General features: G+C 53.0%; 1 protein-coding gene across 2 annotated transcripts in view; it reads left to right on the top strand.

Moving 5' to 3' along the window:
* Nucleotides 1–7,628: 7,628 nt before the first annotated feature.
* BCAS4 (breast carcinoma amplified sequence 4) overlaps nt 7,629–22,558 on the top strand; it is a 55,529-nt gene continuing 40,599 nt past the window's right edge. Inside the window, exon 1 of one of the 2 annotated variants that reach the window (XM_032878979.1) lies at nt 7,629–7,890. In XM_032878979.1, coding sequence (XP_032734870.1) covers nt 7,711–7,890 — 180 coding nt within the window. In that variant the 5' untranslated portion in view covers nt 7,629–7,710. The remainder of the gene's footprint in view (nt 7,891–22,558) is intronic. The other variant, XM_032878978.1, reaches the window with a different exon arrangement.

Below are 22,558 nucleotides of genomic sequence, written 5' to 3'. Positions count from 1 at the left end.
GCCTGGGTCGGCATCCAAATGCATTCAGGCTGCCGTTCCCGCAGGTATAGGTCCAAAGTGCAGGAGTCCTGGGGGCGCCCGCAGTCCCCTGCCCCATGGCCCCCATGGACAGTGTGCAGCATGGCTGCCTGCCTTCTTCCAGCTCAGCAGGACTGTCTCTCTCTAGAACTTCTCTCATCTCTGACCTCCAAACTCTCCTTCAGGGCCCACCTGATTAGGTCAGGCCCACCCAGGATGTTCCCTTTGATTCACTGAAGTCCAGCTAATCAGTGACCTAATCACAGGAGTCATATCGCGTCATATCCACTGATCCCACCCACACGTGGGGATTACACAAGGTGCAGAGACCCCAGGGGCCAGGAACCTCGGGGCCTGCTGAAGGACTCAGCCTCCTTCGGCCGCTGCGCAGTGCCAACACCAGAGGGCGCCCTTCCCACGGCGGCGCTCCAGCGCTTTGCAAAGACCGGCCCGCGCCGCCGGGCGGGTGGGGTTTCTCCGGCTTTTTGTCTCTCTGGCGGAACTCACTGACTCCTTCCTCGTGATCTTCCTTCCCACAATCCAGGCTTTCTCCGCGCAGAACAGCGCCAGCTCCTTCAAACGGGCGTCACGTGACAGGACTTTCTATTCGGTTTGTCTCAACAGAGATGTATCCAGTGCATCCTCCGTGACAAATCCCTTGCCTGGCGGCTTCACCTGTTATCTGGCCATTTTCCTTGCCCTCCTTTGGAAACACTCTACCTCGCCAATAGCCCACTTGTACTGTGGACTTGATGGAACATTAGCTGTATTGCAGACACTGACGCAGTTTGCAGAGATGAGCTCGTTGAATCTTTTCAGCAGCGGGAAGGGGTCGCAGGATGCCCTTCTACTGATGAGGAAACTCAGGCACAGAGAAATTAAGATAACTCCACCGAGGTCACGCGGCTTTTAGGGGGGCCGGTTTGACTCTGAAGTCTGTGCAGTTAGCCCGCAGGCTCTGGTCCCTCTCAAAGCTACGCTCTGTACCCAGCAGGGGCCATCTGGGGCCAAAGGACATTCTGCTTTTAGCTCTTTGCTCCGCATTTTTTCAGAAAAGCATCCTCTTTCTCATTTGCCTTTTAGCAGGTGTGTTATTTCACTTCTTAAGTTAAACTCCAGACTAATTTAAAAATTCCCTGTATTTGTCAGTTGAACTGCTGAAGACAGGGTTTCCCACATTGTGATTAAGGGAAATGCCTTCCCCCCCACCCCCAATGGCAATTTCGTTGTGTTTATTTTGGGCCATTGCTACAACCTGCGGCCCCTCTCAGCCTTTTTGTTTGCTGCTGAAATGACAGCAGGTTTCATATAGAGCAGCTGAATCCTTTATGGAGTACCTACTGTATGCACAAGGCTGTACCATGTGCTCCAAGGACAGAAAAGGACCTTTGAATCCTAGTGAACGGAGATACACATTCCTGAAACAGAAAAGCAAATATATTCAGATGTCCCAAATTGTGTAAAGAATACTGTTTGGGGGGCACGCCTGGGTGGCTCAGTGGGTTAATACCTGCCTTTGGCTCAAGTCATGATCCCAGGGTCCTGGAATCCAGTCCCATATTGAGCTCCCTGCTCAGCGGAGAGTCTGTTTCTCCCTCTCTCTCTCTGCCTGCCTCTCCCCCTGCTTGTGCTCTCGCACTCTGTCAAATAAATAAATAAAATCTTTAGCAAAAAAAAAAAAAAAAAAAAAGAGTGCTAGCTAGCTTCCTAGCGTCTTCTGATGTGTTCTGATCCATCTCCACATGTGATCCTGGAAAGCCTGTGGGTCCAAACCTTGACTCTGCTTCACTGTTACATGCATGCACCTGGGCCATGGAGCCTCAGTTTCCCCAAACGTAAAATCAGAAAATGAGTCTACAGTACCTTTTTTGTAATTTTGAAATCCAGGAAACTCTAAAAGCCATCACCCTCCCTCCCCATTCAGTTCAGCAGACATTCATTGACCAGCAAAGCCCAAGCTGAACAGACCTGCATCTTATTTAAAGCCTTTATTCAGCTCACTTTGAATATTAACACATTTTGCTGAGAAATGCCAAGTGTGATGACGGGTGCTGCCCCAGCTCACCCTGGAGTTGCTGCCTGGGATGTCGGATGCACTGGGTGTTAGCATCCCAGAACCCACGGGGCTCTCCTCCTGAGACCCGGCAGGCCCCAGGTGGAGCAATGCTCGGGGCGGCTGTGAGCCCCGAAAGAGAAGTCCCCGGAAGCACTCAGCTCACACCTCAGTGACCCAGTCCCGCACTTTGGACCTCTGTGCATCCAGCAGCAACTTCCCCCCACTCCTGTGTAGCTGGAGCTGGGGAAAATGACCCGGGATCCCCAGGAAAGAAGGAGAAAGAAGGGGGAGAAGTCCTTATTCCTCCAAACCCCCGAATTCTCCTCTCGCTTCTCAAATCCAGGCTGGCTCTAGCTGTAGAGCTAAATGCGGACATGGATGTGACGAGCGGTTTGAACCTTGCCCCTTGCCTCCCAGGCTCTGAGAGACCCTTTGTGTAGCTCTGTTCTAGAAGGGAAAGAGGTTGGAAAAAAAAACCCTGTCGAATGACTGCAGAGAATTCCAAGCTTTCCTTTGCGGGCAAAGAATGGGACCGTGCTCTTGCTGTGTCCTGCCCCTCTCGGGTGACAATTTCAAAACCTGGTTTTTCACTGTGCCTCTTTGAAGAGGGGTTATGTTCTAAATTAGTTTGCTAGTGGGAAACAGAGATGCTAAGCAGGAGAGGAACTTCAAATTTTAGATATATGTGTTTATTGAGGACTTCCTATGTGCAAAGGCAGCCCACTGGACCCCCTCGGCAAAAAAGAAAAAAAAATGCATGGAATATATTCTCCGTCCTCCGGGAACTTGCTGTCTGGGGGGGGGGGGGGGGGGGGGGGGGGATTTGAGACTTCGAAGGTGGAAGGTCTCAGAAAGCAAGCCTAAAGGGCACATCTGCTTGCAGCGGAGAATCCTGGGTCCCTGAAGACAGGCAGAGGCAGCTCCGGGGAAGGCAGGGCGTTGCGGACTGGGAATGCTGGGCACAGATGTGGGGCCGTGTCCAGGGGATCCGGGAGGGCCGAAACCCAGACACCTCTAGGGGCCGACAGGTCAGTTAGAGACAGTGGAGGGTGGGAGACTGGCAGACTGGGGCAGCTCCTTCACTGGCCAAGTACTGCCATGTCCCAGTGCGGGCTCGTGGTTTCCAGATCTTTCCTTTCTTGTCAGGAGAGGCCAGGAGTCTGAAAGTCCACATGAACTGTAAAAGACCACCCTGTCGGGGTGCCTAGGCATCTGACTGTTGGTTTGGGCTCGGGTTGTGATCTCGGGGTCGTGAGATGGAGCCCCGTGTCGGGCTCCGTGCTTAGTGCAGAGCCTGCTGGAGAGTCTCTCTCTCCCTCTCCCTCTGCTGCTCCACCGGGAGCTCTCCCTCTCTCGAATAATCCTTTTTTTTTTTTTTTTTAAGATTTTATTTATTTATTTGACAGACAGAGATCACAAGTAGGCAGAGAGGCAGGCAGAGAGACAGAGAGAGGAGGAAGCAGGCTCCCTGCCGAGCAGAGAGCCGGATGCGGGCTCAATCCCAGGACCCTGGGATCACGACCTGAGCCCAAGGTAGAGGCTTTAAGCCACTGAGCCACCCAGGTGCCCCATCTCTCGAATAATCTTAAAAAAAAAAAAAAAAGAGTCTACCATATTAAAAGATATATATTTTTTTAAGATTTTATTTATTTATTTGACAGACAGAGGTCACAAGTAGGCAGAGAGGCAGAGAGAGGAGGAAGCAGGCTCCCCGCTGAGCAGAGAGTCCAATGTGGGGCTCGATCCCAGGGATCATGACCTGAGCCAAAGGCAGAGGCTTTAACCCACTGAGCCACCCAGGCGCCCCAAAAGATATATCTTTAAACATGATGTTATCTACATCAAACATGCAGATGTCTTAGTCTGTTCAGGGTGCTCTCACAAAATCCCACAGACCATGACTTATAAACAACGGTTATTTCTCGTGGTTCCAGAGGCTGGAAAGCTGGAGGAGCGAGCGGATTACATGTCTGGTGAGAGCCAGCTTCTGGGCTGCTGGCTTCCCACTGCGTCCTCACTTGGTGGAAGGGGCAGGGAGCTCTCCGGGGCAACTTGGATAAGGGCACTCATCCCATTCCCAAGGGCTCTACTCTCATGACCTGATCACTTCCCACAGGTCCTAACGTGGGGTTTAGGTTCAAAGAAGGAATTTGGGGAGGGTCAGGACTCAGATAAGGCAAGCAAGACACCCAGGGCACGCAGTATGAGGAGACCCCAAGAGCGAGGTCCCCATATGGTTCACACTCCACATGGCTCTCCTGACTCCCCCGATTCCTGACCCCTGCTCCATGGGCTCCCATTTGTCATTTTAGGGTTCAAGGAGAAAGGCAGAGAAAACAGATTGGCAAGGCAGGGCCAGGGGTGTAGCCACCGAAGGTTTCTGAGCAAGAAGGAAGATGGCTAAAATGTGCTGTAGAGGGAAGGCACTGAAGAGGGCAGGCTGGCACCGGGCAGGGCAGCAAGGCTCTTCTAACAGGCCAGGCTACAAGTAGGGAGGCAGCAATAGGAACCCAAAGGAGTTATCTTGTAGGAGGCAGGATGGTGTGAGAGGCAGGTAAGGAGGTGGGTTCTGGAATCGGATTGTCTGAGCTTAAATCCTGGCTCTTGCTTATAATAGTTATGATGCTGGGCAAGCGGTTTAGCCTCTCTGTTTCTGTCACAGTTTCTTCATCTGTGAAATGGGCTCACAGCAAGGCCCACCTACCTACCTCACAGGGTGTGGCCGATATTCGACAGGTCCTGTCTCTGTGGACAGCGCCTGGCCTGCCGTAAGTGCAAAGGACACGGTGGCCACGGGGACTGTGGTAGATACAAGGGACCCTTCAGTCACCAGCGCCCACAGAGTTAAGCAAGCCCTGGAAGAGTATAGATTAGAATCGCTTGGGGGATCTGTTAAATGTCCCCAGACGGAGGCCACGCCCCAGGCCAATTAAATCACAATCTCTGGGGTGGGGACTGGGCATCAGTATTTTCTGGAAGCTTCCCAGGAGTTTCTGAGGTGCTGCCAAGCTTGGGAACCATTGCTAATCTTGAACCCTGTATGCCCAAGTACTGGACTGGGAGAAGTGACCTTGAGAAGACACAAACAAGCAACCATTTTGTAGCTGGAGGGGAAGCCAGATGGGGGTGGGGTGTGGCAGGCTGTGTGACCCCGGGGGCCCAGCTTGGGACTCCTACTACGGCTCCAGGGAGCCTTGCGGGCCTGGCCACCACTGGCACCCCCACCCCCAGGCTGGGAGAGGGGCCGCTGCCCGCACCCGCGGAGGACTCCCAATCGGGAGACCAGAAACGAAGCTCGGAGCCCGGATTGGGCGCCAGAGGGAGCTCGTGGGGACACGCCACGGCTCCATCCCTGCAGCTGGTTCAAACTGGTTTAGGCAGGGTGCGGCCCTGGCAGGCTGCATGCCAGGCCTCAGGCGTGTTGCCTGCCCCTGGGTCTACCCAAGAGCTGGGAACTGGGGGCAGGGCGCTGAGGCACAGCCAGGCACCACCGACCCGCCAGGAGATCGTTCCACACTCAGTCCCCTTCGTTGAAAACCATGGACGTGGCCTCCCCCAGGGTCCCTGGGTAACGCCCGCAGCAAGAGGGAGCCCCCGAATAGGGGTCCTTCTGACACTTTGGCGAGCATCAGAAGAACCTGCGGGGCTGTTAAGAGGCAGATGCCTGGAGCTCCTCAGAGATTCGGATTCAGAAAGTTGGGGGAGGGCTCCGGGCATCTGTATTTTTAGCAAAATGTTTCTAAGGCATAATCACACATTTAGGGGCGGGGTGGGGGGAAACCTGACAGCAAAATGACTGTTGGCTAGCCAACTCAGCTCAGGGTAGAAATCGCTGAGACTCTGGGGAAGAGGCCGGATCCTTCCGCAGACACCCCAATTCCTGGGCCAAGGGGGTCTGAGCCTCCTGCCCTTTCAGCCAATATCCCAGGCCTTTTATTTGCCTTGCTTTTAGTGAGTCATTCTGGGCATCCAGTAGGTTTAACTCCGATAGCCACCAACGTTAGGGATCTAACTGAAACCCCGTTCAGCCGCCTCCATCCCCTCCCCCCACCGCTTTCCTGAATGGGGTTCGCACCGCTCCCAGGCGCTGCTTTCGCCTTTTACTCCATATGGCTGTATCCATACACAATATAGAGTGTGGTTTTGCATGTTTTTAAACCTTTATGTTAATGGCAGAGTGCCCTACGGAGCCTTCTGCAACTTTTTTTTTTTTCCCCCCTTGTTAGCATTATGTTCGTGAGTCTCATCCACCGGGGGAAGTTTGCTGAAGTCATCTGAAGTCAGTCCTGGGCTTTCCTAAGGATCCCAGCCCGCCTGTCGCGGTGAGGGTCTGGTCTTGTTCCTGGGGATCTTGTGTGATGAGAGGAAGGGCTCCGAGCGTCAGGAAAATCACGACGGTAATGAACATTCAGGTCCCGTGAGTTCCTATCAAGACCTTTAACAAATGCGGCCCAAATCTTTCCCAAGATTTTTCCAGAAAGCGACCCTGACCTGAAGGCCTGAATGTTTGGGCCGAGATGTGGAGAAATGAGTGGGAAGCAGATGTGGAAGTGGGAATTTTACAGCTTGTACGGGGACAGATCACCCACAAGCCGGAGGGAGCAGGAGCTCACGCCTCCTACCTGGGGTTGTCAGATAAACTCTACATGTAGATTTAACCGGGATTGGGTGGGGGAGCGAGGAATGGGGGGCGTTGCCGATATTTATTAATAACCCTAAGCCCAGCCTGATTTTGTTCCACGCATGCAACATTAAAAAAAAAAAAGGCGTCATAGGAAAAATGAGAACTCTAGATTTCCCCAGACCTCTTCACCATTTTTTGGATTTTCCTTATTCGGGTTTTTTTTTTGGAGGGGATGCACCCCGCCCTCTTCAGCCTCTATAGAGGGTCTACACAAGCCTCCCAGGGCTGACTGTGTATGCATGGGGGGGGGGGGGTCAAGCTTAGAACATTTACGAATTCCCTGGGGAGTTTATTTTAAAAAGCTGCTCCTGGGAGGGAAAGGCTGCTACGGCCGGTTTCTCTAATTCCCAGGACTCTCCGCCGGGCGCAAACAAGATGCTGGAGTTAGGGCGGCCTTGGGGGCGGGGCTTTGGTCTTTAAATGAAAGGATCCTCTGGATGGCGGTTCTCTATCCTGGATGCTGGAAACACCCGGGAGCTTTAAAAACTACTGATGCTCAAGCCCCACCCCCAGGGGTTCCGGCTGGATCGGCCCGGGTGAGGCCCGGCTTCCGGGCTTTTGAAAGCTCCCCGGGGCAGTCTAAAGTGCCATGGATGCTGGGAACCGTGGCTCCGCCCGGATTCCAGGGAAAAGGGGTGGTCTCTACGCGCGGTTCTCAAACTCGGCTGTATTTTGGAATCATCAGGCGAACTTCAAAAAACACTGGTGCCCTGGTCCCCACCCCAGAGACTGCGTGTGGGCGGGACTTTGGAAGTTCTAAGGGTCCCAGGTGATGGCAATGGGCAGGCGAGTTTGAGAAGCTTTGCTTTACCAAGGTGGTGCGAGGGCCGGGAGCAGTGAGCACCGCGCGCCACTGGGTGGCGCTGCCCACTCGGCCCGGCGCTCGGGGAGGCGTGTGGGGGCCGAGGCCCGGTGCGCACCTGCCCCGCCTCCTCCAGGCGGGCCACGGGGCATGCAGCCGGTCGGGGGCGGGGCTCCGAGGCCGGGACGCGGCCACCGGCTCCCCCGCAGCCTCCTCCAGCTGGACCCCGTCGCGCTCCTGATGCTGCTCGTGGACGCCGACCCGCCGGAGTCCGTGCGCAGCGGGGCGCGCGAGCTCGCGCTCTTCCTGACCCCCGAGCCCGGGGCCGAGGTAGAGGACAGGGGATGGCGGTGGGGGAGGCGCGTCTCGGGGTTGAGGGTCTGGGCTCTTGCACCCGGCCGCAGGAAAGGGTGGGTGCGGCCTCCGGAGCGCCGGGACCCGAACCCTTGGCGTCCCCGCCGCATCCTCTCACACCCGGCACAGGGGTCGGAGGGCCCCCTCCTTTGCGGAGAGGTGATGCCTGGCGCCGCCCAGAGATACGCGGCAGGTCGCACCGCTCCCTTCTCCAGCGGATAAGGCCCCCGGGGTCGCAGACTCGCGTCGCTTCCCGGTCAGGGCTCCCAGCATCCGCGGGGACTGTGGAGCAAGGCGCGCAGGCAGCCGCTGCCCTTTTCCAGGCGGGGCCCTGGGGAGGCCGCCCCCGGGTCCTGCCCCCCGCCGGGCGCTCAGCCCACTTCGCTGCGAACCAGGGGCCCCGGGCCTGGGAGGAGGCGGGCGGGCTGCGTCTGTGCGGGAAAGCCCTGGGCCTTGGTCCTGCTGTTGCTAAGAGGGAAAATACCTCGTCTCTATCTGTACTTTCTATTTTAAAAGCACAGAATAAAAAGTAGATCTGAAACTAGGCCCTTCATCTTCCAGCTGAAGCCAGTCTGTTAACAGTGCCGTGAAAAAGTTATTTATCCAAGTCGGCCAGGAGTTATTTAAGGCTTGAATTCAACTCATTATCTTTTTAAATCTCAAAAGCAGGACAGAACTATAGCAAATAAAGGGTGAGCACCCTCTCCTTTTTCTCTGCGTCCCTAACTCCAGTCCCCAGAGATAACCATCACCAACAGTGTGGTGTGCCTCATTCCAGACACTTAAAAAATGCATTTTCAAATGTGGGTATGCATACATATTAGTAATGCTATGTGTTAGTTTTTATAAAACCCCACTTGATACTGTAATGCCGTTCTGCAGGTTGCTTTTTTCCAATCAAAATCGCATGAACAAATGGGGAGTGACTGCTAATGATAAGGGACAGGGCTTTTCAGGGTGATGAAAATGTTCTGGAATTAGTAGTGATGGTTGCGCAACTTCGTGAATACACTGAAAACCACAGAATTGTACACTTTTAAGGGGTGAATTTTATGATATGTGAATCACATCTCAATTTTACAAAATAGCATGGACATATTTTCATGTCAGAATGTATCCATAAAAGCTGTCCAATAGAAATATAATCTGAGTCACGAATATGAGCCATTCATGTAATTTGAAATGTTCTGGGAGCCATATAAAAAAGGAAAAAGAAACAGGTGAAATTAGTCCCATTACACTTAAAATAACAGTGCCTCCAAAATGTCAATCATTTTAATATGTAATCAGTGTAAAACAATTTTAATGAGATTTTTACTTTTTTATGTGCTAGGTTTTCAAAATCAGGCTTTTTATTTTTTTATTTATTTTTAAAGATTTTATTTATTTATTTATTTGACAGAGAGAGAGATCATAAGTAAGCAGAGAGGCAGGCAGAGAGAGAGAGGAGGAAGCAGGCTCCCCACTGAGCAGAGAACCTGTTGTGGGGCTCGATCCCAGGACCCTGAGATCATGACCTGAGCCGAAGGCAGAGGCTTTAACCCACTGAGCCACCCAGGCGCCCCTTTTTTTTTTATTTTTAAGAGAGGGGGAGAGAGAGAGAGGTGGGGAGTGGGGAAGGGCAGAGGGCCAGGGAGAGAGAATCTTAAGCAGAATCGTCTCCCAGCCTGGAGCCGGTCCTGGGGTTCGATCTCACGATCCCAAGATCATGACCTGAGCCGAAATCAAGAGTTGGACCCTTAACCAACTGAGCCACCTAGGCGCTCCCAAATCAGGCTTTCCTACTGAACTTACAACATATCTCCATTTGGACCAGCCGTATTCTAAATGTTTAATAGTTATATGAGGCTGGTGGCTTCCGTGTTGGAGACCGCAGGTGCCATCATTCTTTGGCTTCCTAGTATCCCACAATGAAGTAATAATTACTCCCGTTTCCTGGGCACATACTATGTGCTAGCTGTGTGCTACGCCCTGTTCCCACTGACCCAGTGGCCAGGAGGTTTTTGGGTGGCTTGTATGGCTGAGAAAACAGAGGCCCTCGCAGAATCAGCACCGCCCACTGGAGGGGCCGTAATTTATGACCTCTGCCCCCAAGGGACGGGCTTTTGGGGGTGTCTACAGTTTTTCACTGGTTTAAGGAACGTGAGCGTGTTTCTTGTTCCTTCTCTGCCTTGCTCTCAGCAGAGAGATGTCATTGTGCCCAGCGGCTAAACCTCAGCTTCATTTTGTCTCTATTAGGGACAGCCTTCAAGACAAACTGCGTGTGTTAACTTCATTTTCTCACTCAGGGCTCTCTTTAACTCAGACACGGGCTGGCTCACCCTCGTTTGTGAGGGAGGTAATGAAGAGCCCCGCTCCCTGCAGCTCCGTGTGGCAATAAACCCACTTAGAGCGCTGGCTGAAGTTTATTTACCAGAAGCAGCAGAAACTGCGGGAGCAGAGTCACTCGTAACCTCTACTTAAAGCTTAATTCATTAGCGGGTCCCCGTGCTGAGGCTGTTTGCAGATGGGTCAGTGAGCTGGAAAAGGGAGATCTGAGTTAGTTGGAAACAGGCCTGGACAGCTGGGCCCTTCTCCTGGGGCCACTTTTGGCTTTTAAATGGGTCCCAGACCAGCCAGCTCCAGTCCTAGGGGTGTCCTGGGGTTCCTAGTGAAGTGGGCCCTGCTGTGTTCAACACCTTGAACCTCTGGTCTGTGCCAGGAGCTGGGGACAGCAGTGAAACACGCAGGGGCCCTGCTCTCAGGACACCATCGGGCCACAGACACGTCATGCACAAAAGCTCTAGATGGGGACAGCAGCCCTGGGAGCAAACACGTGGTGGTGTGATAGAGGGTATCTGTGTGAGTCAGCAAGACAGGGGGCGGGCAAGGTCTCTCCAGGGAAGGGGAGACCTGAGTGGTACCCACTGAGGAATGTGCAAGAAAGAAGCAGCCCAGGGACCTGACGTTGTTGGGGTGCAATCAGGGAAGGCTGCCTTGAGGCGGCAGCATTTTAGACTGAGGCCCAAAGTGTGAATGAGAGCTGGCCAGGCTACGAGGAGAAAAATCACCCAGGCAGAGGGAACAAAATCTGCAAAGGCCCTGGGGTGGAAGGAAGCAGGATGCCCTTTGGGATGGGAGAGTAGCCGGTGGAAGGGGCAGCCGTGGGAGGTGTGGTCAGCGAGGAGGGCAGAAGCGCGGCGGCAGCGAGGCTGGCTGACATTGGCGGGCAGGTGAGTATTTTACTGTTTTTGGTGCCTTTAGGGTATTCTGGTCAATCAGTTTTTTGTGTTTTACTTTCTCTCTCTTTCTGGTTTGAACTTCCTCTTTTGTGGGGGAGTTTCAGGCTGGTCTCGAGAAGCTGCTTCAAGATGGCAGAGAGAGAGATGTTTGCTTCTCGGGCACGCTCTGATTTACAAGGACAGGTCGTTCAGGGCCCTCCCGAATAGCGGAGCGTCGGTACCACGCACGGGTGAATCCTTGGCCAGGCTCTTTCAGCGTTGTCTTTGGTTCCTCTGCTGAGACACAGGACAGGCTTGTGAGGTTCATGGCCTGGGTGGGAGGACATCAGGCCAGCACTTTCCGAGGCCCAGGTTCTCTGCTTGAGTGAGCAGAGGATGAAGGCGGAGAAAACACTTGGTTCTGTTCACCGCATGTGGACTAGAGCGGGGGTTGCAAACTCCTAGCCCAAGTGCTGAGTCCCGCAGTCTGATGTGACTGGATCTGTCAACATAGGGCTTCTTAAATAGAGCACTCTCGTGAAAAACTCCGAGTTTCTGGTTTATTTAAAATATTAGGCAGTCTGTTGTATTTTGTTTTGTTCTAAGGGAAGCTCTATGCCCAGTGCGGGGCTTGAACTCACAACCCCAAGATGAAGAGTCACATGCTCCACCAGCCAAGCCAGCCCGGAGGCTCTCGGTCAGTGGAGCAGGTGACCCTTGATCTCAGGGTCAGGAGTTCAAGCCCCACATGGAGCATAAAGCCTACTTACAAAAATGAAGTAAAATAAAACATTAGCTGTTCTGGTAGGTCTGGGTCCCTGTTTGCCACAGTCCCCACTCCTCCCTGCTGTCTTCCCCATACTGAAGCTTCCCATAGCATTAGTTACCATTTACCCTTGAGCTTGAACTTTGGATTTTTCTGTCATCACATAGGGAGAAAGTGGAATGGCTTTTCCAAACCATGTGTTTGGACTAAAGTAGGAAAACCTAAACTAGCCAAAGATGCCCCGGAGTTTCATGAAAAAAAAAAAAAAAAAATCAAAGAGAGTATGTCCAACCTGCAAACACCATGTGCTTGTGTCCCCCTCCCCCGGTCATGTGTCCTTGTGACCTGCTGGTCCTCTTTTGGCGTTCAAGAGAAAGATGTTCAGATGCCCCGTCTCAAAGTGCAGTTCCGTGTTCCTTTATTCCTCAGATCTTTATGGTGAGCCCTGTGTGTGCCAGGCTCTGTGCTGGACGGGGGACCAGGGAGAGGCCCGCAAGGCCAAGGGGGTGTCTGGCCTGAAGGACTGGCGCTGCGGAGAGGGAGATAAGCGCACTGGTCACGATTGAGCAGAACTAAATGGTGCCCAGTGCCATGAAGGGGACAGCAGAGGGACGATGACAGACATGCAGGGAGGGTTGGAAGGAACCATCTGGCAAAGCTCCAGCAGCACGTGCATGGCCTGAGAGGCAAACATGAGGCACAGGGTGTGGGGGGACCTCGGCAGCCAAGGGCGAGAGTGGGTGGGGTGAGCCTAAGGCATAAGGCCATGGGGAGGAATCTGGATTCGATCCTAGGGTGCTGGCCGTGAGCAGGGGTGCACTGGCCATCAGCTGGGGAAAGCCGTGATCAGGTTCCTGGCCTCACGGCTGCAGGTTCTCAAATGTGTTGCTGGAGTGGGAGCAAGAGGACCACAGATGTGGCCGTCTGAGGGGATGTGGCCTGAGCTGGCCATGTTCCCTGAATCAGAACCTTTAGGATGTGAGGGGCCAAGGCGGGTGCTTGAAGGGGGCAGCCTCTCTCAGAAGGAAGTTCCTATCTTTCTGCCCCGTGGAAGGAGCCATACCTGGGTCTGAACAACCTCTTCTTATAGGACGTCCCCGCTTTGTGGGAGGGTCAGGCTGGCTGACCGTCAGGACCGACTGAGGAGCTTTAAAACAGAGAGGTTCCGAAAGATTGGGAAGGACTTCAGTGCCTGGCAGCCGGGCCAGTTAACAGCAATGCATCTGCACAGTGGACAGTTGACGGCTGCAGGGGGAGTCAGCTCTGGGTGGCCGTTCATGGTGGCCTGCGGCGCCCGGCTCCAGGACAGAAAGGCAAGGGGTACGGAGATGTGTGTGGTGTATACAGCAACTTACCCGGCAGAAAACCCCACACCTATTTCATGCACCTATAAATAGAAGATAAAGGGGAAGCTGTCTCCAGGGGTGGGGCGGGGCATAGCTGAGGTCAAGAGCACTGATGTAGGGCATGGTACCCAAACTTTGCTGAAGGTTGGAGTCATCTGGGGATTTAAAAAAAAAATCTTTTTGGGGGGTGCCTGAGTGGCTCAGAGGTTGGGCCTCTGCCTTCAGCTCAGGTCATGATCTTAGGGTCCGAGGATCGAGCCCCGCATCGGGCTCTCTGCTCAGTGGGGAGCCTGCTTCTCCCTCTCTCTGTCTGCCTCTCTACCTACTGTGATCTCTCTCTCTGTCAAATAAATAAATAAAATCTTAAGAAAAAAATCTTTTGGGGGCCTGCTGTGTGTACCACCCCCAACACCCCCACCCCAGCCCCGGGTAGTCTGATTTCACTGGTGTGGGTGCCACGTGGACACTGGCCTTCTGAAAGCTCTCCATTCTGATGGGCGTGCTGGGAAATCAGTGTAGTTGCTGATCGTGGAGGCCCCCTGTGAACAAGGCCCAGGGCTGGGCTGGTGAACTCTCCCGTGGGGATTCTGATGGCCAGCCTGCCTGTCTCATATGGCGGTTGCGGGGGTTGGATGAGCAAATCTGCAGGAAACATGTGGCATGGGGCCTGGCCTGTGGTTAGCAGGCTGGGAACATCCGCGGCCGTGGTTCATTCCCTCATTCTGCACGTGTGTCTTGAGCACACCCCTTGCTGGGTGCTGGGAGGGAGAATGCGTGAGACGCTGCTCTGGGGGTTCTTTTAAAGTAAACTGGGGTTGGTTTTGCTCTTAAGGTAAGTTTTGTTTTAGGGGCACCTGGGTGGCTCAGTGGGTTAAGCCTCTGCCTTCAGCTCAGATCATGATCCCAGGGTCCTGGGATGGAGCCCTGCGTCGGGCTCCCAGCTCAGTGGAGAGCCTGCTTCTCCCTTTGCCTCCTGCTTCTAGAGCTTGTGCTCTCTCTCTCTCTCTCTCACAAATAAATAAATACAATCTTTAAAAAAAAAAAAAAAGTAAAAAGTTTTGTTTCAGAAAATAAGTATATGCACTTTTCACAAAATTCCAAGGCCCCAGTGGCCAAGGAGTGGTGAGGAAGCTTCCTCCCACCCAGGTCCCCAGCCCCTTGCTGCCCAAGCGGAGGCCACCACTGTTCCTGATCGTGTCCCCTTCCCGCAGGCGTGACAGGTCCTTCCCCATCCCCACCTGTAGCCTTCCATTGGCGGATCCTGCTTCCTCCACTCAGTTTGTCTTGGAGATGTTCCCGATGAGCACATACAGGGCTGCCCGATTAGTTTTCGCTGCTCAGCAGAATTACATCATCAGGACTGCGGGTCGACAGCCATTTCTCTGCTGATGGACATTTCGGTTACGCAGTTTCTTTACTCCCACAAAGCCTGTTGCAGGAGGAGCTCTGCACACACATTGTTGCATTTGTGCAAGCATGTCTGTCAGATAAATACCTAGCAGGGGATTTCCTGGGCCCAAGGGTACCTGTGTTTTAAATTTTGGTTGCTGTTGCCAAGTAAACCCTTTTCGAAACCAGGGTGAAGGCAAGCAGAGTGGAGTGGCTCAAACCTCAAAGTCAAGGGTCCCTTGAGGCCTGGATGGGCACTCTTGTTTGCCCCGTTTTGGGGCCGGAGAGGAAGGAGTTCCTGTGTCCCCTCTTTGGGAAGTGGGTTTCTCTGAGCATGTCAGGTCCTTCCTGGGTCCGGCTCCCAGGGGCTTTCGACCATCCCTCTGGCCCTTCCGTCCTGCGCACAGAGACAAGGCTGCTGTTTCTGCCTTCTGTCAGGCTGGTGGAAAAGTGAACACCAATGTTAAAAAGACTTGACTTTGCTGTCCTCTGAAGGGACCACCACAGCTGCTTCGGGAGAACAGGTGACAGTCCTGCTGGCGTGCCCAGGGTGAGGGCAGGCCCTACCGTCCTCGGGTCGCTTCCTTTCCACCTTCCTTTCCACGCTTACTTTCCCGGGTCCTTGGGAACCCCTGGCCCCGCCTGGATGGAGGAAGCCCCAGGGCAGGGGCAGGCAGCGGGTGTGGCGTCAGAAAAAGCTGAAAAACCCGCCCTGGACCACGATGTGGCTGTAGGTGGGTGTCCTCTGGCTGGCTGGTGATTTGATTTGAAAAAGGCTAAGTGGTTGCCAAATTCTATAAAGGGGGAGTTTTCTTTCTTTCCTTCTTTCTTTCTTTCTTTTTTTTTAAGATTTTATTTATTTATTTGACAGAGACAGAGATCACAAGTAGTCAGAGAAGCAGGCAGAGAGAGAGGGGGAAGCAGGCTCCCTGCTGAGCAGAGAGCCCGATGTGGGGCTCGATCCCAGGACCCTGAGATCATGACCTGAGCTGAAGGCAGCAGCTTAACCCACTGAGCCACCCAGGTGCCCCAAGGGGGAGTTTTCTCATAAAAAATCCAATGTCTGGCTTGTCTGAAAGTGTTACCCTGTTCCCGGCCTGGCTGGATGGACCTTGTGGTTGCCTAGGAGGATTCTCGAACATGCGCGCGCGCGCGCGCGTGTGTGTGTGTGTGTGTGTGTAAATGGCGTTATTGCAATGTAATATATACACTACACAATGGAAGTGTACAATTTAATGGCTTTTTGTTTATTCACAGAGTTGTGCAACGATCAACCTGAATCAATTTTAGAACATTATCATTACCCCTGGAATTAACCCTGTACCCCTTGCTCCTGCTCCCCGGTCCTCATCGTTGGACTGCTTTCTGTCTCTATAGATTTGCCTGTTCTGGACAATTCATATATGCTTATGTTTTATTTATTTATTTTTTAAGATTTATTTATTTATTTGAGAGAGAGAGAGTGTGCGCGCGCACTAGCGGGGGGAGGGGCAGAGGGAGAGAGAGAAGCAGACTCCCCTCTGAGCACAAAGCCCCATGCGGTGCAGAGCTCAGTCCTACGACCTTGAGATCATGACCTGAGCTGAAACCAAGAGTCAGATGCTCAACCAACTGAGCCACCCAGGTGCCGTATATATCCTTGTGTTTTAAAGACACGGGTCCGTGATCGAGCCCCGCATCAGGCTCTCTGCTCAGCGGAGGGACTGCTTCCCACCCCCACCCCCCCACTTGCCTCTCTGCCTACTTGTGATTTCTCTCTCTGTCAAATAAATAAATAAAATCTTTAAAAAAAAAAAAAAAAAACCACGGGCCCGTGGTTCAAAGGCCACATTCAGCTAGCAGACAGGTTTGTTTGGCTGTCATACTGTGTTTTAAGTTGGGGGGTTTTGAATTCTCATACCTGGAAAGTTTGCATACATTCCTGGGTCGCTGTCTGCCTTAAACAAAACAAGTTTGGCGCCTCACCCCCTGGTTCATTCTGCTCAGGTCAAGTAGCAGCTGCCCTCTTTAGAGGGGGATGGGCTCTCCTGTGAGCCCCACTCCCCACCCCTCCCTATTGTCTCTCTACCTGGAAACCGAGTATTAGCTGCCATTCATTATCCTGCATGTGCTGCTGTGTTTCCTAGAGAAAAGCAGAAGGTCTCTTCGAAAAGTGAAAAACTGAAAATAAGCAGTGCGCAGAAAGCATACTCCCTTGTATTCCTTTCCTACCTGGCTTTTGTGTCCATGGCGTTTGAATGCAGAGACCTTGGTAGGTCCCAGTCACACCTGTCTTTTGTATGGGTTTGGCAACTTGCCAAGAGTAACCCAGAGAAATTACTTCATTGATCCTTCTCGGCTTCCATCTCAAGACGGAGTCTGAGGATTGTTTTCCCCCAACTTTCAAATGGGAAACCAGGGCACACAGATGTCAGAGTGTAGTTAAGCCCACACAGCCCAACACTCAGGGGTGGGACTGGAAAGCGGTCTGGGCTGCTATCCTCAGGCTGTAGCCCCGTTTCTCCCTCCTTCCCTTGCTCATTTTTCTTTCCTTCCCGCTCCCTCCTTCTCTCCTTTCCTGCAACAGGTGTTCTCTGGGCACTGCATTGGTTTCCAGTTGCCGGGTACCAAACTACCCCAAGTCTTTGTGGCTGAAAACAACCACCATATAATGGCATGTGGTTTTGCAGGTCTGTGGGGCTCCCCTGAGCAGTTCTGCCCCCAGAGTGCGGGCTGGGCTTAGTCGGGGGGCTCCCTTCCTCTGGGTCCTGCAACACAGCCTCACTCAAGCCAGGCAGTGGGTGCTGGCTGGGCGTCTCAGTCCTCCACGCAGCCACTCTTGTCCTGTGGGGTCTCCAGCAGCATCACCAGGACTAATCAACATGGCTATTGTGTTCCAGGAGGATGAGTCAGATGCTGCAAGGTCTCTTGATGATGTCACAAAATATTCTTGCACCCATTTTATTGGTCAGAACAAGTCATGGGCCAGGCCGGATTCGGGGGGAGGGAAGAGTGGATTCCCCCTCTTCCTGGACAGGGTGGCAGAGTCAGCTTGCACAAAGGTATACAGATGGGAGGGAGTCAGAGGGACATCTCCGGAAGCCTGAGCCCCAACTAGATGTCAGATGTTGCTCTAGGCCCTGGGAATGCAGAGATGAGTGAGAGGCACTAAGACCCCTGCCCTGTAGGGGCTTTCTTTCTGATGAAGGAAGATGACACAAAACAGGCAAAATACACAAGATGTTAGACAGTGATGGAGGCTGAAGAGAGAGATAAATTGGTGTAGGATGGGGAGTGGTAGGGACTGTAAGGCCAGGGAAGGAGGACAGTTGAGCAAAGGCTGAAAGAAGTGTGCAGTGAGCTCTGTTGATAACGGGAACAGCAGGTACAAAGGCCCTGGGGTGAGAATGTGGTTGGTGTAGTTGATGGGGAGTGAGCTGTGGGCACAGAGGTTGGAGAACAGATGGAGGGTCCAGATGGTGTAGGGCTGGCAAGGCGTCTCTTTGGTGATTGCTGAGGGAGGTCTTGGACAGGGGAGGACTTTTTTTTTTTTTTTCTAATTAAGATATAATTCATGGAACAAAACATTTACCCTTTTAAAGTGTACAATTCCGTGGTTATGAGTATATTCACTATTTGTGCAAACATCACCATGACCTTGTTCCAGCGCATTTCCATCCCCCAAGAAAGGAAGACCATGGCCATTAGCAGTCCGTCCCTCGTTCTCCCGCTGCCTGTTAACCTCCAACCAGTGATCTGCTTTCTGTCTCTGTGCATTTGCCTCTTCTGAACCTTGCCCCTCAAAGGAATCATGTGATGCTCGGCCTTTTGTGTCTGGAGGCTTTTGCTCAGCCTCACGTGGAGAATTACCCATGCTCTAACACGTAGCAGGTCGACATTCCTCTTGATTGCCACGTAATATTTCTTTTCTTTTTTTTCTTAAGATTTTATTTATTTATTTAACAGAGAGAGCAAACACAAGCAGAGGGAGAGGGAGAAGCAGGCTCCCCACTGAGCAGGGAGCCTGATGCAGGGCTCGATCCCAGGACCCTGGGATCGTGACCCAAGCTGAAGGCAGACGCTTTGCCAAATGAGCTACCCAGGTGCCTGCCACATAGTATTTCCATAGTGTGGACACGGCATATTTTGTTTGTTTGTTCATCACTTGGTGAAGCTGAGTTAGTTCCACTTTTCGACTCTCATGGATAACGCACACCATTCCTATAAGAACAGTGTGTTTTGGGGCGCCTGTGGGGCTCAGTGGGTTAAGCCTCTGCCTTCAGCTTAGGTCATGATCTCAGGGTCCTGGGATCGAGCCCTGCATTGGGCTCTCTGCTTAGCGGGGAGTCTGCTTCCCCTTCTCTCTGCCTACTTGTGATCTCTTTCTGTCAACAAACAAACAAACAAACAAAAACAGCGTGTTTCCCACTCCCTGGGCTCTGTGGCTGGGTCATAGGGTAACTCTTGAGTTTCACCTTCTGAAAGAGTGCCAGACTGGTTTCCGCAGCAGCGGCACTGGGTCCCAGCCCTCGCCCCCACGCTGCCAGTGCACAAGGGTTCCAGTGGCTCCCGACGCTCAGTGGTGGTTGTCATTGTCTAGTTTTGCAGCTGTAGCCACAGCGGTGGCCGGAGATGGTGGGGTGGGAGATTTCCAGCTGAAAAGGGCTGTGATTGTGACGGGGTCTTTCAGTGGAGTAGACGGTCACAGGGGCCAGCGAGCGAGGACTGTGCCCGGTGCCCAGGGGGTGGCAAGGGGGGGCGGATGGAAGCCGTGGGCTTCAGGCTACGTTCCGAAGGCGGCACAGAGAGGATTTGCAAACACTCCGGATGGGGCGGCCTGAGAAGGACAAGTGCACAGAGGCTGCCCCCATCGCCTGAGCAATGGACAACGGAGTTTCCACTTGAGCTGCAGAAGCCCACGGTGGAGGGCCTGCTTGTGGGGTGTTTGGTGCCTGTCACTTGTGGGCAGGGACCAGTCGCATTTCAGTGTCCTGGCATCCCCGGCTGGGTAGCTTGGATTGGCACTTTGGGAGATTGATGTAAGAAAGTAGATGCCGTGATTCACGTGTATTAGAAATACCCCCACCGTCCCCGCTGGCTGAGCCCCAAATGTCACGCTAGTCGAGCCATTTGCTTTCTTCCCCTCAGAGTGCGACAGTTTATGCCCGGGGAGTTGCACGGGAGGGTGAAGGCATTCATTTTGCTGATGGGCTGGTGAACAAGGCATGTGGACTGCAGCCGGCAGGACTCTCATTTCTGAGGCCACTTAGGGGATTATCTCGAGAGAAAATTGTCCTATGAATGATTTGTGGGCATGGCGGGTTGGCTAATCCCAAGCTCCTTCCTGTTGGTTGGGAATGTCTCCGGCCTGTTCCTCCTCAGCTGGCCAATCAGAAAATGCCTTCTGGGCTTTCTCCTGCTTTGGGTCCCTGCCCCAGGAGGTGGGGGGAGTGGTGGGGGATGGAGACCGCAGCTGACAGGCAGCCATAAAGGGGACACTTTTCCCAGTCTCCAAAGAGCCTCTGGTAGTGACAGACCTCAGCTCTGCACTCTGAGTGCTCAGGGTCAAATCTGGCTTCAGACTTTATTAACTGTGTGACCTTGAGTGAGTGACTTAAGCTCTCCGGTCCTCTGTTTCCCAGTCCATAAACAGGGGGAAGGTATAGCCCCTGCTGTACTGAGTTCTTGTGAAAATCAAGGGAAAGAATCCACATATAGCACTTAGCCGTTGTTTTTATTGTCTAGTGAGAGAGATAGGTAAAGCGGCCACCTAATAGCACTTACCATGTGCATTATGTGAGGGTAACCTCCTAACAACCCTGCCCGACGGGTGTGGCGGTTGCTGTCACAGGGGAGCCCACCGAAAGGCAGAAGTCAAACCCTTGAATTCAGGTCCCACGGTTGGCCCAAGAGAAGATGGGATTTGAACCCGGGATGGACTGACCTCTCAGAACACACCCGGGTAGAGTGAGATGTGCTGCCTCTGAGGAAAAAGCTTCGGGCCCCGCCGGGGAAGGAGGCGGCCCATCCAGCTGGGGCGGGGGCGTCCATGTCCCTCTGCTGGCGTTGCCTTCCTCAGCGGGTCTGGGGTCTGGGGCTTCTGCACCTGCACTCTGGAGGGAGCCTCCCCTGCCCGTCTGTGCCCTTCTCCTGTCTCATCCCTCCCTCTGCAAGCAGAAGGAAGCGCCCAACCTTCCTGTCTCCCATGTCTGTGGCCTCTTGCCTCCTTCTTCCCTCCTTAGCACAATAAGGGTTTATTTTCCTATGATCTTACTTTTTGGGGGATGGAGAGAACTTCCTTTTGCCTCTCAGTCCTCCCTCCGCTGTGGTCCCCTTCCCTGTCGAGCCTCCCCCGTGCAGGCACAGAAATAGTCCCAGCTGTGAGACGAAGGTGCCAGAGTTTAAAATTGCAACTTGGTACTATTTTTACTCCAGCCGGAAAGATGTTGTGTGGTTTTTTTTTGTTTTTGTTTTTTTTGCACAGCCATTTATTTTGTTGTGGTAGCGACGGCTCCTGCCGCAAGCAGCGGGCCCTGGTGGGGTATCAGCCTCTCTGCCAGGACGAGGGGGCAATGAGGGGAGCCTTCAGGTGTCAGGGTGCTGGGACCAGGCCTGCCCAGAAGTGTCTGGGGTCACCTTCCTGGAGGAGAAGGGTCTGGCCCGGTGAGCCGAGCAGGTGGCTTACGTTCTCGGCGCACTTTCTTCCCAAAGGCCTCGTCGTTACAGAAACAAAACAAAACAAAAAACTGGTATTTTAGAAGTCATGAACACGGTACATACTTGAGGAGGGATAAAAAAGTTCAGGCTGATTTTTGCACAAGTGATTTGAACGGGGTGTAGACCGGAAGACCTTTCCACAGTCATGTTCAAATTGGCCCATGCTTGGCAGGACATGAACCCGTGCTGCCATTTAAAAATTGGGACATTTGGGGCACCTGGGTGGCTCAGTCATTAAGCATCTGTCTTCGGCTCAGGTCATGATCCCAGGGTCCTGGGATCGAGCTCCGCATCAGGTTCTCTGCTCATCAGGGAGCCTTCTTCCCCCCCCATGCCCCCGCCCTTCCTGCCTCTCTGCCTACTTGTGATCTCTCTTTTTCTGTCAAGTAAATAAATAAAATCTTTTTTAAAAAATGGGACAATTTCCATAACATTAAGATTCCTGGCTTCTCTTGAAAAACACAGCCCCGAGTCTGTGTTTACTGATGGCTGCTGGCTGTTCTAGATTTGGGCAAGCACTTTTCAGATCACCGCAAAGCCCCGGAGGCCTGCTTTACTCCTTGATGTCACTCATGATGTAATTCCCCAGCCCCGGTACCTCAAGGTTTGGACCCTTCGGATAACATAAAGCACTCGAGGCCCCCTTGTCAGACCCTGTTCCCCAATTCCTACTCCCCAGGGCCAAGGACGAGCCATTAACAGGTTGCCAAATAAAGTAGGGGATGCCCAGTTCAATTTGAATTTCAGATTGAATGATCGTTTAGTGGAAGTTCATTTCCTAATTATTAGCAGTTTGGTCTGTACGGTTCCAGGCCTTTCTGGTAAACCACATATGTCCTTCGTGCGTTGTTAGGAGGATGGGTTTCTATTTCCATCTCTTCTGCATCTTTTGTGCGCTCTCCGTAGTATTTGTTAGGGGGCGTTTCTCACGGTGTGTAAGACCTTTGAGGCTGTGGACTCAAGCTCAGTGAGAATCCTGGGCCCCCCCACCTGCTACCTGTGTGACCTCGAGCAGGCTTCCCTTGCCCCTGAGGCTCAGTTTCCTCATCTGAACAATGGGATGATGCGGATAGCTTTGTCCTGCTTCCTGCTAGTTTTCACTCAGCTCCTTCCTTGTGACATCTGCTCGGAGTGGATGGCCGGTGGTGGCTTTAACCAGGTCTCTGTCCAGGGGCGTCAAGATTGCCGCCAGCTTATCACGATTTTAAATGAGGCTAGGAGAGATTTTGAAAAGGGAAGGGAGGTCT

Source organism: Lontra canadensis, unplaced genomic scaffold (genome assembly GCF_010015895.1).
Source record: "Lontra canadensis isolate GAN:19392208 unplaced genomic scaffold, GSC_riverotter_1.0 scaffold65, whole genome shotgun sequence".
In the NCBI taxonomy this organism is placed as follows: Eukaryota; Metazoa; Chordata; class Mammalia; order Carnivora; family Mustelidae; genus Lontra; species Lontra canadensis.
The sequence above is the reverse complement of the archived record's forward strand: the minus strand, read 5'-3'. Positions and strand labels throughout refer to the sequence as shown.